Raw genomic sequence first — 17,673 nt, forward strand, 5'->3', positions numbered from 1 at the left:
AACAGTTTATAAATAATGACTTGCTTTAACTTTTGACGACTGTTAAAATACAGTGAAATTTATTATTGTACAAAAAAGTGTAACGGATTTTGTTGCCCCGATTATGCTTTTTAGAATGAATGGCAATAAGATTGAATTTGAAACTATTCTTATTCTCTTAAGCATTTTGCTTAGATTAAATTAAATTGGATTAAATTGACACAATAATTGGGAAAATCATTGCATTGCCCGTGAGAGTTCCGCCCCATACTGAATTTCCAATTATTGTGTCAATTTAATCCAATTTCAATTAATTCTTCGGCAATTGTAAATAACAGAATCGGAGTCCTGCACTATTGAGGAATAGTGATATTATATATCAGATACGCAGTGAAATATAAAGTATATATTATATTGTGACTTCAAACTATGTATGTAGTTGTTAAGTTATCAAATCAGGAATCAAAATGTCTGACTATTCATATCAAAGTGTATTAGATAAATTTATCAATTGATATTAGATGTTTAGGTACGTTTCACCGAGGAATGTACGGCAGAATGTTTAAATAAATCATTTTTATTTATGTTGTTTTTTACTGCATTGAACCTGAACATATCCTTTTGTTTTCTGAAGAGATTATTATTGTATATAACAATTTCGATCGTTATTCCATACCTGTGATGGTTTGTGTTTTGAGAAGTAGAGTCATGCTATTGTGACTATTTGAGCTGAAATATCTCGGAAACCTACTGAGAAACTACAAGTATGCCCAAATAATAGCCAGAGGGCCATAGAAAACAAATTAGCATGTAACAGTAAATTTGGTTAAATTCTTCGTAATCATAATGAGTACTAAGATACTGAAATACTTAAAAGAAAATAAAACCACAGTATTTTTTTAATAAGTTTATTATTTACTAAAAAGCAATAAATATATTGAACATAGACTCTATCAATAAATTAACAAAATTGTATGTTAACTTTACACATATTCTTCATATTTGGCATCACAGTACTTTCGAAATGTTATGTAGGTATGCAGTTACACGCAAACTATATTATACATTAGAATATTATAAGTTTAACCCAATTCACATAGCTCAAACATTTGCCCAACATTTGTATTCAGGAAACAGACCTATTTTCTAAAACAAATGTTGGCCAAATAGTCTTGGAACCAATATGTGATGTTGGTACATCAGTTTCATACTAATCCTTTATATACCCCAGTTGAAGGCGTATCTAAATATTTGAAACTGCATCATCACGGGAACCTAATCCCTTTGAAGGAGAGAATAAGGTGCAGTTTTAATTACCAACAATTTACATACCTACCGTCAATCGAAGACATTATTATTTTACCATTTCAAGAAGTTAAACTACACATTGATAAAATTTCAAAGGGTTAATAACTTATCGTTACTCAAATGTATATAAAATGCAATTAACATTATTAAATTCAACAATACAAAATATTTTGTGGTATGTATTCGAAACACTCAATTAAAGCCGTGTACACACGGGAACAATGGAAGGTTTTTTCGAAATTATCGAAAATGAAATTCGAATTCATGATAGATACAAAAATAAGGAACATATATTTCTATATACTAGTTTTAGTACAATATATATATTTATGACTTCTGAATCCTATTGGCTATAACGCACGCATGTACCACGCGCTATTGTGTACACAGCTCAATACCTAAAATATTAAAATTTATCTATGATCGTTACACTATAAAATGGTAAATCTTACATAAATAGTGCACGTAATATTGTAGTGAAGTACGACGAAAATGTAACATTATCGATATCGATAGTCCAATACTTCACCAGCACCACTATTATATCGATATTATGTCATAGAGAACCAATGTAAGCTTTATATTATAAAGTTTATTAGGAAGAGACATGTCGAATGGAAATATTAAGACATTCTTTAAATCTTGTGACTGAACACCTAGAATCGCAAGCTTTCGTAATCCATCTAATTAACACATTTTTAACCTCTTCTGTCCTTGAAGTCAAAATAAAAACACCCCTTAACCAGTAAGTGTCTTTATGTTAACTTATAGGTACTAACAATACATTGATATTTTACCTCATAAGCTATTTTTAATAGCAGTAGACAGATCATAGATCGTCGATATAGAATTATAGATTCTCTCCACACAGCGCCGGGGCATTTACATTGTACTTATATTAAATAATCAGTGGCCACCATTTAAAAAGCACCTCTAGGAGTGACCTGTATAGAAATACAATCTAACCCAATTAAATGTTACTTCAAGATTTACATTCAGAGGACCTACCACTTAAAGTGTCTCTTTTGTAGCTGTGGAAGCGGGACGGCGCACTACAAGACGTAGAGCAGTATCTCTTTCACACAACTGCAATAATATTACTTTTAAAAGTGATAAGTCCTCTGATATGATATTAATTTCGCACACAACATACCTTTTACTAATTATCAAGATTGGATCTGTCAAATATGTATTTCTAACCTCTTACACATAATAGAAGAATAATTTTGAAATTGATTGCTTAATCAAATGCAAGAGGTCAAATTACATTCAAAATAACACTTAAAGTTCTTTCAAAGACAATTTAGTAATTAAAGTTTGTTAGAAATTGACAGTTAACTCTTATCGATGTTTGTCTATGGATTTATAACATACATGTACTTTTACAGTCAGCCTAGGTTAAGCATGTCTTATCTAGTTCAACAGCTAAACTTTAATTTGAGACATTACGATGCATATCTTTAATACGGCCTCCACATCCAATCTTAAGTCTAATGTCACGATAGAAAAACGTACAGAAAATCCAATGAACTAACGCATTTTACAACGACAGTGTGATTTTATGCTGTCCTTATCTATCTCAAACGAAATGACAAAGACGCATAACCTTTATCGTAGTATAGTTTTTTTATGTGCATAAAACTTATGCAGTCACTTTGGTTTACATGAAAACGTCTCGAACCAGTGTATCTGCGACATTTTCGATCCCTAAGTGAAACACAAGTTTTGTGTAAATTGGACCTTCTGTATGTTGTATTAATATTTATATAGTTAGTAGAAGCGATGCGCAGCTTCACCGACGATCTTCATGGATTGCGCCGAAGTTTCGCGAAGAAGCTGTAATAATAATAATTATGTCAAATATTTGACGATAGACAAGTTTTGAAATGTTTCAAGAGCTCTTTTTTAGGATAAACTTGTTTTTTAAGCTACTTACCATTTAACTTTACATTAGCAAAGAGAAACGCAAAATGTAAGTGTAAAATTAAAAGCTTGAACATTCCGACTCTTTTTGCAATTAATGAGTTGACGTTGCCATACTATCACAGTATATTTTTAAAAGAAATTACCTTAGCATAATATCGTAATACCAAGAGCTCATGAAACAAGCAACGTAAAATAAAATAATCATAGCCAATAAACTTACCACAAGGGGGTGCAGTGCAACATAAACGATGGTCGATGGTGAATGGATATACATGGACTTGGCTCTTAGAACAACGGCTCATGTTGGCCCATTGAATTACGAGAATGGTAACCATGTGTGAACATAAGTGGATTAGTTTAAACCTTTTGAAAGTGGGGTCAATTTATTTAATGATTAGCAATAGTAACCCAGCAGAGTTTAGACATAAAATATAGGCTAGTTGACTTTACTCTAAAAACCAATTTATACTTTGTCTTCTGGTCTCAAACATGATCAAATCTAAATATTTCATTAAAATGCTCACTCAAAAATATTTTACTTCTCATTTTATGTCGCGTGACAGATTTATACTAAAGCGATACAAGTTTGATTATTTTTGAAATGAGATTGATTTTTCATATATATATGTTCTGTCAGCTACAGCTACAGAGAAAAATTGTGAATTATGTTACCATCGATGACTTATAGAGTAGGACCAACATGAACGATTGTCTTTAGCCACACCAGTGCCAAGTGCGAAGTGTATACAGTGGATTGCAAATAAACAGATACATACAACCGCATAACATTGCTTACATGTCACATCAACAACGCTTCTATTACAATGGCGTAAAGTCGATTTTTGTTTACATGTTACCAATATAACACGGTCGTCAATTGTTAAACAAAAATTTACAGGAATTTGACGTGCTAAATAAAGGCATGCATTGGTTTCTTGTGTCGTTATATTTTCCACTTTCTTCAGCATTTTTCTTAAAGTAGAAGCAAATAAAAATACAGTATTGATCGAGAATGTTCTCATATAATATCTTATATATGTGTAACAACTTACAGAGCAACAAGCTAAGCTAACAGCTTGATCGTAATGTGTTCGTTCGTTATATTTACTGATATATCTGACTCTAAGAACAATATAACATTTTAAAACTATAGTGTCGCTTTGTGACAGGTGGCACTGCCAACCTTATAACGCTTACATGGGTCATAATTTATTTTTTGGATTTTAAATCTCAACGTAAGGCAATAAGGTCTTTATTCGAATAAAATATTCAGAGCAGTCACTTTCTGGCATATCGATCGAAAGTAATTTATTTGTTTAGCTTCGTATGAAATTAAAATAGCAGCATAGCTAAATCAGCGACTTAAAATAAAACCGCTTTTTAAAATATAGCAAATTCCATGATGAAAAAATGGAGTTTATAATGTATACCAGTAAGCGCAATTAAGATCAGCAGTCAAGCTCTGACGTACCATAAACTAGCAGATCTATTCACTTCCTACCGATCATATGTTCCTACATAAGAAGCGTGTACTAACATGCTTGCACGTGACTGTACAAAGCCCAGTAAACTCTACAAATAAAACACAATTAAAATAAAATAAATTATGCAACACGAAACACTGATCTAACATCTACAATATAAATACTTAAAACATTTATGATAAAATGCAAAATGTCACATTTTCAAAAGTTAACAATCTCCATGTTGCAATAGAATTCGATTAAAATCAAAACAGATCTGCGATTTAAATTAAATAAACTCATTAAATTAATTATTAAAAAAATATATTGATTTAGGCAAGACATGATTAATTTTACATAATATATTAACTTTATAAATTGTTAAACATTTAATAAATCTCGATTTTTAGATTACTTTGTTAATATAATTGAAGTTGATTCGTAAAGTAACATCGAATACAAAAGTGATTTCTTTGAAATCTCAAGTTGATAAAAGTGTCGATGAACACTTAAATTGTACTCTGAGATACGTCGAGACATACAAACAGTATGGACATCTTATATATAGATCGAATAGACTCGATGGAACATTGTTCTTAAGTGTACATGTACAATGGGTCGCGGCGACCGTTTGCGCTACAACGGTTGTGAATGGAAGTCTGTACAGGTTCAAATAACAAAGGGATTGGCATAGAGTTGCTAATAAATAAGAGATCAATGATTGTGAATGTGCAGTGGAAACGGTAGCCGCGTGTTTGCAATAAATAATTAATTAAATCTATATCATACATCGTGGTGTTCGCTCGTTCGCCGTTTATTTCTTCCGCTTTAGCTTCGGTATTCTGTAATGCGTGCATGTGGGTTAAGAGCAGGCTCATGTGTATTTATGTATTGAGAAAACTGTGAAACTTTAAAATAAGATTGTTTTCCGATACCCTTTAAATTAATCTCTAGAATATGCCATTTCAAAAGAATAAAGCCGACTGCATAAGAGAGTAAATCTAATAATGCCGTCAGATAGAAAAAAAAAATTTTTAGAAGCAAATTTCTGTCTGCCTGAATGACAAAGAAAGACAAACATGGAGAGCTTTATTCTAGTAGGAGTGATATCAAATAATGACATCCAATGTTTTGATCCAATGTAACAAATTTTGTTTGTAGAATTGTATATTAGTCTATCTGACAGACATTGAAGAAGTTTTTACCAACCCTATTGTTTCTACCAAATACCTCTCTGAATATAATTGTACAGTTTTACTATCACCATAGGTAGAAATTAGCCTAATATATACAGGCATGATACAACCACCAATTACCTAAGACCAAAGAATTCTACTCCAAAACCAATAGTTACAAACATTGTTGACTATTTTACAATACATTCGATTCTTACGTACAATTTACACAAATATTTAATTTTGTGTTTGATTGTCCTTCAGAAGATAATTGCTATCTCGTTTCACAGTTTCTAATTATTATTTTACAAATGGTATGTGTATGTTTTTCCATACATATAATATGCCATAGTGAGTTTATTTTCATCGTGAATTAGTCGAGAGTGTTTGCGTGCTATTATTAACATTTTTATATATTTGTATGGCATGTTTCTAGTAAACTACGGAATGGTTTCGACTAGTATTTGAGATAACTTACCCGGAACTCTTCTTGTGTGGGGATGATTGTGACTTTTCCGACTCTAGTAACTTGGTGCTCGAATCCTTCATAAATCCTGGAAAAATAACATTATATGTTAGTTTTCATGATCACTAGCAAGTGACCTAACTTTAATGGTTTTTTCGTGGAACCTTATCGCAAAAGTCGTTTCTTAAGACCAAATAAATATATGAAACAAAGTTTTCCACCTTTTTTTTCAAATGTTACTTGGAGTAGAAGTGACAACTAGTCTTGAAAATCTGAATTTCAGCAAATACAATATCCTAGTATAGTAATTATATTCACCTTTACCTTTTCCTGAAGATCCGAAGACGGAACTGCCCAAATTGTTCAGATTACTGGTGAAGGAGTCAGCTTCCCTCGCCACAGCGTCCGCGGCCGCCTGCTCCGCCCCCCTCACGCCCTCCGCGACCTCTCCCAGCCTCTCCTCCGCCGACTCTACACCCTCCTTAGCCGAACCCTTAATCTCCTCCAACTTATTATCAGCCGATACTTGGAAACCCTCGAAATACCCCTTAGCATCACCAAACAGCTGTTTCGAACTTTCCTCAACGTTTTGTTGTGCATCAGACAGAACCAATTTCGCGGAATCGACTAAGCTGTCAAATGTATTGCCCGCCGAACTCTGGAACGAATGGAGCGTGTCTTCAGCAGAACTGCCCAAGCTGTGCATGTCATCCCTCATGGAGGCAAACGTGTCCCTGGTAGAGCTTTGCATCTCATCCCACTTGTCCTTCGCGTCGCTCACTTTATCCTTCGCCGAACTTTCGACCTTATCGAAAGAACTCAAGGTTGAATCTTGTACGTGATCGAACGCCTGTTTTGAGGACCTCTGCAGGTCGCTTGCTTTGTCGGTGGCCGATTGCTGTAGGTATTCAAACTGTTCCTTCCCTGATTGTTGGAGGTCATCGAATTTGTTGCTCAAGTTTGACTGGATTTCTCCTTTTTTGTTCGCTGCTGCGTTGATCGCATCTTCTGCGGATTTCTTTATTTGTTCTGTTGTTATTTCAGCCTCTTGCCTTATCCTCTCCAGATCGCTTTGTGCTGCTTCCTTTTTGCTGTGGATAGCGTCTCCTAATTCGTTGGTTTTGCTTTGTATGGCGCTGTCTATTGCTTCTGTTTTCTCATGGACGGCATCTTTGACTTCTGCGGCTGTGCTTTCTACTGAGTCTTTGGCCTCCTGGCTCTTTTCGTGGACTGAGTGACCGAATCCGCTGAATGTATCGTGAAGAGCGTGGCCGATACCGCTGAAGGTGTCTTTGATGGCGTGGCCGAAGCCGCTGGCTTTTTCATGCACATCTTCGCTTATTTCGCCGGCTTTGTCGTGAATGGCGTCTTTAGCTTCAGTCGTTTTGTCTTGTATAGAATGTCCAATTTCCTTAGCTTTGTCCTTGGCTTCGCTGGTCTTACTCTGAACAGATTCCCCGACATTACTCGCAGTTTCATGTACAGCAGATCCAAAACCAGCCAGTTTATCATGAACTGCGTTTCCGAGTTCATTAGCTTTGTTCTTAGCGTCACTTGTTTTGTCGTGGAGGTCTTGTCCGATATTGCTGGCTGTGTCGTGGATAGCGTTGCCTACATTATGTCCGAACTCACTAGCCTTATCTTTCGCTTCGCTTGTTTTATCTTGAATGGATTGTCCAACTTTGCTGGCTCCATCTTGCAAACTCTTTCCAATTTCACTTGCCTTTTCTTTAGCTTCTGATGTCTTGTCCTGTAGAGATTGTGCGAGTTTGTTTGCTTCGTCGTTCACAGCGTTTCCTACTTCACTAGCCTTTTCTTTGGCTTGGCTAGTTTTATCATGGATGGCATCTCCAATTTTGTTTGCTTGATCGTTGATTGCGTGGCCAGTTCCTGTGAGAGCCTCTTTGGCTTCACTGGTCTTATCATGAATGGCTTGTCCAACTTCGCTGGCTTTACTTTGAATGGCATCTTTAGCGTCGGAAGCCTTTTCTTGGGCCGCTACAGCTGCGTCATTTACAGCATCTTTAACATCACTGACTTTGCCTTCAACTGAGGCCTTGATTTCTCCCGATTTTGCCTCGACTGCTTGTTTTGCCTCATCAGTTTTGTCTTGAATTGACTTTTCGATTTCATTTTCCTTGTCAACTACAGCCTTTTCTGCTTCATTCTTCTTCTCTTCTACGCTTTGTGCTAAAGCTTCGGCACCATCTTTAAGCTCTTCGTGTTTCTTAGCTACGGAATCTTTGATCTCATCTTTCTTTGCTGCTGCCTTGTCTAGCGCTTCATTTGCTGACTCTTTGCCTTCAGCTACCTTATTCTTCAACTCATCCTCTAGTTTCTCCTTTTCTCCGAAAATGTTTTGAACTAGACCGGTGAAAAAGTTCTTTCCTTCTTTCGCCTTCTTCTTAGCTTCCTTAGCTTCTTTCTTTAGTTCTTTCTTGGACTTTTCTTTAACGCCTTCTAACGAGTCACCCATTGACTTGAGCTTGTCATTAGCAGAAGTTTTAGCATTATCAAGTGATTCCTTGGCATTCGATTTAATTTCTTGTGCCTTATTGCTTGCACTTTCTTTGGCATCATGGACAGTTTCACTGACAGCATTAGCGCCATCTTGCGCTTTACTTTTGATGTTTTCTGCAGCTTTTCCAGCGGCTGCTTTGATATCTGCGGCTGTTTCTTCTCCTCTCAATTTCAATTCTTCGGCTCTTTCCATGGCTGCGAAGTTGAGTGCCATTGCTTTGCTGTTGAGATTATCTTTAACGATTCCTACATTATGTATGGCGTTTTCTACAGCATCATTAGCATCGGACTTGGCATCATCTACTTTAGCATTGACATCGTCCTTGACCTTATCAGCTGAGTCTGCAAGGTCATTCAACTTGCCTCGCGCCGCATCTTCAAACTCATGTACTTTATCTTGAGCATCAAACTTAACCTTCTCATAATCATGAACTAAATCATCAGTGGCTTCTCCAGCCTTTTGCTTGGTTTTGTCTTTCTCCTCCTCAATGATGCACAGACCTTCAGCCATATTATCATGAAGATCACCAGCAACATCATGCAGTTTCTCATGGGCAGCGAAATGTACTTGTTCTATCCTGTCAACAACGTTGGATGTTTCGTCATGTCTGTGTTTCTGACCGGCCTTGTATTTGCCTTCGCAGCACCCGACGTAGAATTGGAAGGGGTCCACTTTCTTATTATATAAAGGTGTATCGACTGGCTGCATGAGCTCGTACTGTTCGTAAAGGTTTTCTTCAACTGGTTTACGGTTTTCTTCATCCACAATCAACTTTGTGGTATAAACTTGGTTGTTGGGATCATCATCGTCTTTCAAATGGGGTTTAGATTTGAGGTCTTTGAACATATCATCGACTTTGCCTAATAGGTCTTCGTTGATGAGTCTTGGGGCTGGTTTAGGTGGCGATTTCTTGGGGGATTCCTCTTTGCTCTCTCTGGGTTTAGGTTGAGGCTTGGGAGAGGTTTCTTTGTCCTCTTTAGGTTCTTGTTCGTCTTTTTCTGCCTCTTTGTCCTCTCCATGGCCGAAGACATTCATGACTTTGTCGGCGAGGCCTCCAAGGAAGCCGACGCCTCCCTCTTGCTTCTTCTTGCCTTTTTCTAGAGTGTTCATGGGGGTCTTATCTTCATCTGAATCGAAGGTCGCTTTAGTTTTGTTTGAGTCTACGTGCAGTGTGTCGCCGTTTACTGTGAAAATATTAAATGTTTAATATAACGATAAAAATTTCCTCAGACGCTTCCCGCGCGAACTGGTTCCATTTGGCCCAGAGTAGAGAATCATGGAATTATTTGGGGGAGGTCTTTGCCCAGCAGTGGGACACAGTAGGCCAGAACAAAAACTCGGAAATTTAGTTATTTTTTTTTTCTTACCATGAGGCTTTGCGTCTTTGCCGTCATCGCTGTCAGTAGTAGAGTATTTGACGCCACCGTTGGTAATTATCTTGTCCTGAAAAATCATATTATTATTTATTGCAGCGAATATATACCGCATCATTTGACATTTTTTGCATTTGAAATTTATCCATGGATATTTTAATGAAATATAGAAAAACAATACTATCTATCAAAAAAAAAAAAATAGAATTTTTAGCCTATTATTGCCTTTTTTTTGTTTTTTTATTAGTACGTTTTTATAGTATTAGTTTATTTATCTTTATATCAATTAGCAGTCTATTAATAATCAGTATTCAATACTCACATGCCCATTAAGCTGTCGGTCGTTGGAGTACGGCAGCGAGGCAGGTCCGATGCTGTTGTTGTGGTCACCACCCCAGTTGAAACTGAGCTCGTCCTTCAGCGCGTCGAAACCTATGGCAAAACGTTTGTTTGTAAATGGAAATTTTGCTCAATAATTTTTAGAGGCAGTATTCAAGATTGTAACAGACTATAAAAAACGGGTGTTTTTTAACTTTTATGATACAACGATTTAGAACAACCATTTTGAAACAATTTCCTTTTCTCGGGCTCCGCTTCCTGTTGCCCAAAGCTATTTCTCTTAAAGCAATTTTGGCAAGTGTGGAAAAGTATTTATATAAATGGTAGCGATCGCCCGCGTCTCCGACCGGATGGCATATCAATGTTAAACATGCTGTTTTCTTTTAAGTTGATTTAACAAACCTTATATTGCATCTAATCCCTCCAAGCACAAATAAGTTTAATAACGATCGGTTTAGTATTTTCCGCGTGAAAGCGTGACAAACAAACTTATTTTCACATTTATATATTAAGTAGGATTATTATCATTTGAGGCTGTGGTCTTACCAGACTGGTCGAGGTTGAGGTAGTCTAGCTGGCTCTTGGCCGCGCGGGGCGCGATGCGCGCGGGCAGCTGCACGTCCAGCACGCACGCCGGCGTCTGCGACTGCTCGCCGCGGGCCACCTGCACACAACCAATAAAACACCATATGTACAAACATCACGACAAACAGTTATTGAAGTTAGGTAAAGTCGTTTTGAGAAATGTGATACGTGTTTTAAATTTTAATTAAATAATTAAATTTTTTGGGATCTTTCATAATTTGTTTTTTGTTGAAAGTGGCAAGTTAAAGTGGCAATATTAAGGGAAATGATATGAAAAAACGGAAAAACGTATAAAACGTTATAGTTAATTTTAAGTTAAAATAAGTTCAAGGTAGATCCTGTACAGAACCTGATATTTTTTCTATGTATACATTTATTAATACATTACCTTAGGTTCGTTCATGAAATAAATCCTTCCAGACGGATTCTCTTCGTGGTGCTTCACTCGCACTGTGAACTCCACGCGGTTGTCTTTGAATGCCTGTTAATAAAACATATATTTTAATGTTACAATAAAACATCCCTGAAACATATATCATTGTTACTTCTATAACGAAATACCATGCCATTTAGAAGACCAAAAAAGCCATGGTCCTTATACTTAGGTAGTATAATATGATCAGAGAGTGATCTAAATAAATAGCTATTTATAGACTTTATATGTCTGTCTATAGTGGCTTTTTTATTTTAGCCATAAATTACCGTCTACAATAAAAAATCCATACTCTCCAACATTGAGATTACATCATCAATAATTTACTTACCTCGAACGTAAACATGGGCTGGCTGCCGGACTTGGTGACGGGCACGAGGTTTCCGGAGAACTCCAGGTAGACCTCCTTCGTGTCCAGGAATCGGACCGATGTGGAGTGAGCCACCTCGGAGTAATGCTCCTGTGGGAGAAAGTACAAGGTTAATTGTATGAGGTGTTGATAAACAAAAAGTGGCAAGTGTCGGTCTCAGCCATTTACACTTTGACAAAATTGATTATTGAACACTTAAGTGACCTAAAAATAAAATAGAATATTCTTTATTGTATTATCGCTAATAGTGATATGTTCTAGACAACCTCTAGTGGCTACTGCACTATTTTAAATAACAGATATACTACGTCCATATTAAGATATATACCTACTAGACATGGCGCTTCTTGTCAGAGAAATTCTTGCATTAATTCAATATTCAGTACATTATTTGCAATCTTCAACCAAATTATTTTTGCTCAAGAGATATTGTTAAGAGCCTCCAAAGCCAAAAGCACCTTTGGATAATTTAAGAAGTAAAGATTTCATCAAATAAAGTCACAGAAAATATATTTAGAACGTAGTATATAACTATAAAATATAACTCTTTTTAAAAGCATTTTAACGATAAAACTTTTCCTCATCACTCAACTACCAACTTTGAAATTCCCTTTTAACAAATTACATGTAACATTCTTACCTGTTGCAGCAGAGTCTCGTAAGCGTATCTGTCGGTGATGTACATGACGAGCAGGCGTCCCTCGAGCGCGTCCAGCCGCTTGCCCAGCACCACGATACGGACTTCAAACGGTACCAATAACATCTCCCTGTAATACATGTATTAGTTTAAGAGCCTGTTTCACCACCGGCATATAAGACCCCGTTAATTTATCTGCCAGATATCGTCTATCTGTGATTGTGAAACAGGCGCTAAATATACTATGCCAGAATATACTGTGTAAGATTTATAGTTTGCATACAGTTTATTGGCAAGTCTACAGTTTTATTTGTAGGTAAGGTTAGGTGGGACTCTTGTGTTCAGTTGTGCTTATTAGCTTTCTTCTAAGAATTACTTACAAAAACCTGTTATGGGATAATTAAAGTTATTTTAAAAATTACTTGGAAGTTCGTAAAGTATTTTTTCATAATTTAAATGTAATTCAAGTCTATAAGACATCGTAATATATATACGAAATGTTACGTGATACGTTACCTTATAATAGGACAGAGTATTTAAAAAGATAGTTCCTTTACCTGTAAAGTTCCGTAGCCAATTTCGTGGCGTCGCTGACGTTTTGACAGTTCATCATCCAGAATCTGAAATAATATCGTTTGATGAGTTTCATTATATTTCCGTTTCTGCTATATTCATATCTTCATGATTTGGTGCCCTTTAGGATTACTTACAAAAAGGGTGATGAGAAACCTATTACTGAGGCTCCGCTGTTTGTCTTTCCGTTTGTTTGTTCGTCGCCAAGCTTAAACTCAAGAACCGTGATAGCTAGACTATTGAAATTTTCACTGGTGACCTATTTCTGTTGCTGCGATTTCTAATGCCGTAACAACAATTAAAGATTTGATGTTTTTTCTCTCGTAATCTTGAGACCGACTTGCACCGGACAGGTTAGGTTAGGGGCTTTTAATACATTGTATTAGCAAAGTTTTAAACGGATTTGTAGTAAATAATGACCTTGCTGAAACAGTAGTGGTGAAGGATGCGCAGTCCTCAGTGACGGTGAGCGGCGTGGAGCCCGTGACGTCCTCCCACACGGCGCGCGCCTGCCCGCCCATGATGCTGCACAGCAGGCGGAGGTTGCTGGTGGACGGCTTCTCGGTGCCACCCTGTAGGTACAATATGAAAGGTTGGGGTTACATGTTAGGAATTTTAGATGAATATATTTGGTCAGAGGATCGCTGGTAACTGACGTCGTTTTGTACCACCCTGTAGATAGACTATGAAAGGTTGGGGGTAAAGGAATTTTAGATGAATATTTTTTGGTTACAGGATTGCTGGTTTGCTGGATCTGACGTCGTTTCGCACAGAAGTTGTTTCTTTACTAAATCAAGAATTTAATGACAGAAAGGAATTTAATAAAAGGCCATGTTTTAGCCAAATCTGTCAGTGAACCATCGCAAACAAGCGATCTCAGTGTTTAAGTTATTACATTGGCAAAAATTGGTAAATTTTTCCCTTCGACAGTAGTAAATATAAAACGACTCTAAAATGCTGCTCGACCCGCTGCCGCGTATCTAGCCGCTGACAGGGGACACCATCTAGTTTCACTTTCACAGTTGTATTCACAATAGCGTGCAATTCATGAGTATGACCTGGTAGGCCGGCAGCGGCGCAGTGAGCGTGATGGAGCGGTGGAACTTGCGGCGGCGCGGCTCGACGGTGAGCACGGGCGACACGGCGGCGTGGCGCGGCAGCAGGCGCCGCGACAGCGCGCCCGCCGCCGCGTGCGCCTGCAGCCCCACGCGGATGCGCTTCGTCAGCGCCGCCGCCGGGAACTGCGCCTGCACCTGGGAGGACGAGAAGGAACCATTCATAAGTAAATTGCACAATGACAAGATTTTCAGCTGTAACAGCTCAGGTTGATTGGTAAGTTGACATTCACTATTTCAGACAAAGATTTCAGCATGTAACAGCTCAGATTTATTTTATTGGTAAGTTGAAATGCCATTATGCCAATGTTACAACGTGTATTTAATATTTTAAACAGACAAAGTATCACTATTATATAAGTCGACGTAAAAGTTGAAATGTGAAGTAACTTTGATCAATCACACTTCAGTGCATGTCACTTGGATATATCTTAATTAAATTCCTTACTGGAGAAGTTTAAAAAATATGATAATATGTTCAACAACTGTCACTCAACGCCATCTAGTCTCAATCTAAGCAAAGCTTGTATTATGAATACAAGACAACTTATCAACATACTTATATATTTTTAAATACATTTTATTGACAAATTCCACCCAGACACAGAACAAATGATCCTGGGTGGTAATCGACGAAAACTGCAACTTTCAAAGTGCAGGTGGCACTTTGTTTATAATTCTTAGTTCATAATGCCAAGCGATACAAGAACTATATCCTTCCTAAAAAAATGTTTTCTTAATATATATACCTGCGGTATATGCGCGCTGGAGATGGTCCCGCCCTCGGGCCCGATGATGTGCACTTCTTGCCGCACGCGCGACACGCACGCCAGGTAGTGCGGGAAGTCGCACGTCACGATGCGCGTCACGCGCTCGCCGTTCTCGCGGACGGTTTCACTGCCGCCGAACTCTTGTTTCGAACGTTGGAGTGCTTCCTGTAATTGACATTAAGTAATTTTAATTATTTTTTTTATTATAAGGGTTGGAGTATAAACTGGTGTCAGTGTTTAAATCCGTTTGCCTCTGATGTGGCTCGAACATTCTCAGGTGTTCTTCCTTACGATGTTTTTTCCTTCATCTAGACACACGATAGAGTGTCAAGCCAAGTTCTAGTGTGTAACAATGCACGAAGCATTTAGAGACACTTTTCCACTTGCTCATAATCTAACACGTATTTCATATAAATGCCATATGACTTTAGGCTACAATATAGTAACCAAGGTTATGATAAAAATTACATTTTAAGTTGTTTCCCCTTTCCTCTCCCAATTTAAGAAATCTTCATCTTATTGAAGTAGTGAGCTCATAGCTAAACTGTTTCAAAAGTGAAACGTACATTCAAAGATTTAAGAGAAAACCATTAAAAAAAACTTTTTCTCCCCAAAAGTCCTCTTTTAGAGGGTGTCATCCAGTCATCCCTCTCAACCCAAAAATACACATGGCAAATTTCAGTCAGTCAATCACACAGTAACAGAAAGAGATATATACATAGAAGAAGATGATATTGACCTGTATGAGCGGGTTGTCGTTGTTGTGCAGGTAGTGGTCCTGCCAGGTCTCGCCGGTGTCCGAGCGGAGGATCACGATCTCGCGCTCCTTGCAAGACGACGTGTAGATCGGCACTTCGATTATTACTGGACTGTAATACAAAGGAGAGTTATAGTATTTAAATTGAAATAAATTGTTAATTATGGTGCAGCCGCTATACGATGTTATTATTATATCATTGACATCGGTTTTAATAATTTAACTTCAAAATTCTCATTTAATAACGTACCTTTAGACATACTAGTGGTAGCAATCGGTTCTCAACAGTAATTTGTATCAGGAAAGTTAAAAACTTCTTGATGATAATTATAATTTAATATGGTACTATAAGTACGATTATAATGTTAGGTGCTCGTACATAATTAAATTAATAATTAAAAATACAAAAGCTCTACCTACATAATGATAATTGCATCCACTAAAACGGTCTTCACAAGGTTTGTATACTTTGTTTCAGTTCAGTTATACTTACGCCAAGAACTTTGCGCCTTGTGGCTGCAGCTCCAACAGTCTTGAGGCGAGTGCCTCTCCCTCCATCAGGGGGGGAGGGGCGGCGGCCGGGGCGCGTCTTGTAGCCGCTCTGTAAGTAAATAGGTAAATAAGTGAAATGGTCCTTCAAAATGTACCTCTCTGAGTTTGGGGACTATTAGACAGCCAAAAAACGGAGAACTATATTGTATGATCGAAGACTATGTACCGATTTTCAACTAAAAGTATTCAGGTGTGAAAAAGTACTTTATAATACCTAGAGCGCAACATTCAGTAATCGATAACTTTGCTTATAAATCTTTCAGTAATTTTAAATACAAACACGTAATTTATAAATACTTTACTGGTATATTTAAGTAGCTACATTCCATTCAATTTTTGAAGCGTCTTTTCAAGTAAGTTCTTTGACAAAAGACATACCGAGATTGGTAACCATTATTTAAGAGCGTAAATAAATAAGGTTCGTTATGAAAAGATTATGTTGCTGTTGATCGAAAATCCAGCGTTGAAAAATCATATAGTTCAGAATATTACCGGCAGGTGACTCTAGTAGGCGCTGCGCAGGCGGCGGGCGGCACGATGACTCGCACGCCACCGCGGCGCTTCGCCTTCATCGCCCCACCGCGCGCGTCCACCACGAACGACACCAGGAATCTGGAAAACATACAGACAAATCAGTATACAAGATTGGGACATGAAAATCGAAAAGGCTTTATGTGAAGTAAAGTTTTCTTTCAGGCACTTTCGAAACGACAAAAGACTTTAATTGTGCGGTTTCAAATCGGCAATAGACTCTTTAAAAATATTTCATCTGCATAAGATTTTATAGTCCGTAAGTGCAATGCATTTTAATATAAAAAATCTATGTATATCCTAAGATCCGAATTCGTTTTATGTCATTCAGACATGATAATTTCATGAAAAAACCCTTTTGCACAAAATAATAAACCAAGATTAATTGAAGTAAAATTTAAAAGAGAGTTAATTTTTTTTCTCAAAATACAAGATTATAAATCTATTTAACATAAATAACACAGGTTCCTATCATAATTAAACGATATCTTTGTTAACTATGAGGGTCACTTGAAGACAGGCACACGTATTAATTGCTCCTACCATTATAATGGCTTCCGTAAGCATATCTCTGATAGCTATTGACATTGGTTACAAACAATACAGTCCCTACAGAGTGTTTCGATCTTGCATTGATATATCGCACGTGTATAAATATTATTAGGTTGTAGTTACGACTGATATTTAGTAAGCACTGGATAATTTATTATAGAGAGATGTTTCATGTGGTATCTAAGTTGCCAAGTCAGTTATATATCCTGCACTATATGTTGACACATGATATAAGAGAACTGAAGTAA

At 37.1% G+C, this 17,673-nt stretch overlaps 1 protein-coding gene across 5 annotated transcripts in view; it reads right to left on the minus strand.

Moving 5' to 3' along the window:
* Positions 1-980: 980 nt before the first annotated feature.
* The window catches only part of LOC113497879 (ankyrin-1-like), a 141,017-nt gene continuing 124,324 nt past the window's right edge, over positions 981-17,673 (minus strand). For 2 of the 5 annotated variants that reach the window (XM_026877641.1, XM_026877645.1), the window contains exons 20-35: positions 16,835-16,954; positions 16,284-16,391; positions 15,773-15,902; positions 15,013-15,198; positions 14,207-14,401; positions 13,569-13,720; positions 13,133-13,195; positions 12,579-12,705; positions 11,900-12,028; positions 11,524-11,616; positions 11,097-11,214; positions 10,534-10,643; positions 10,206-10,281; positions 6,636-10,022; positions 6,330-6,405; positions 981-3,123 (exon numbers count right to left, since the gene is read on the minus strand). In XM_026877641.1, the coding sequence (XP_026733442.1) occupies positions 3,093-3,123; positions 6,330-6,405; positions 6,636-10,022; positions 10,206-10,281; positions 10,534-10,643; positions 11,097-11,214; positions 11,524-11,616; positions 11,900-12,028; positions 12,579-12,705; positions 13,133-13,195; positions 13,569-13,720; positions 14,207-14,401; positions 15,013-15,198; positions 15,773-15,902; positions 16,284-16,391; positions 16,835-16,954 (5,101 nt within the window). In that variant the 3' untranslated portion in view covers positions 981-3,092. Of the gene's footprint in view, positions 3,124-4,215; positions 5,519-6,329; positions 6,406-6,635; positions 10,023-10,205; positions 10,282-10,533; positions 10,644-11,096; positions 11,215-11,523; positions 11,617-11,899; positions 12,029-12,578; positions 12,706-13,132; positions 13,196-13,568; positions 13,721-14,206; positions 14,402-15,012; positions 15,199-15,772; positions 15,903-16,283; positions 16,392-16,834; positions 16,955-17,673 lie in introns of those variants that run through there. The other 3 variants (XM_026877643.1, XM_026877642.1, XM_026877644.1) reach the window with 3 other exon arrangements.

This window comes from Trichoplusia ni, chromosome 10 (genome assembly GCF_003590095.1).
Source record: "Trichoplusia ni isolate ovarian cell line Hi5 chromosome 10, tn1, whole genome shotgun sequence".
Taxonomy (NCBI): Eukaryota; Metazoa; Arthropoda; class Insecta; order Lepidoptera; family Noctuidae; genus Trichoplusia; species Trichoplusia ni.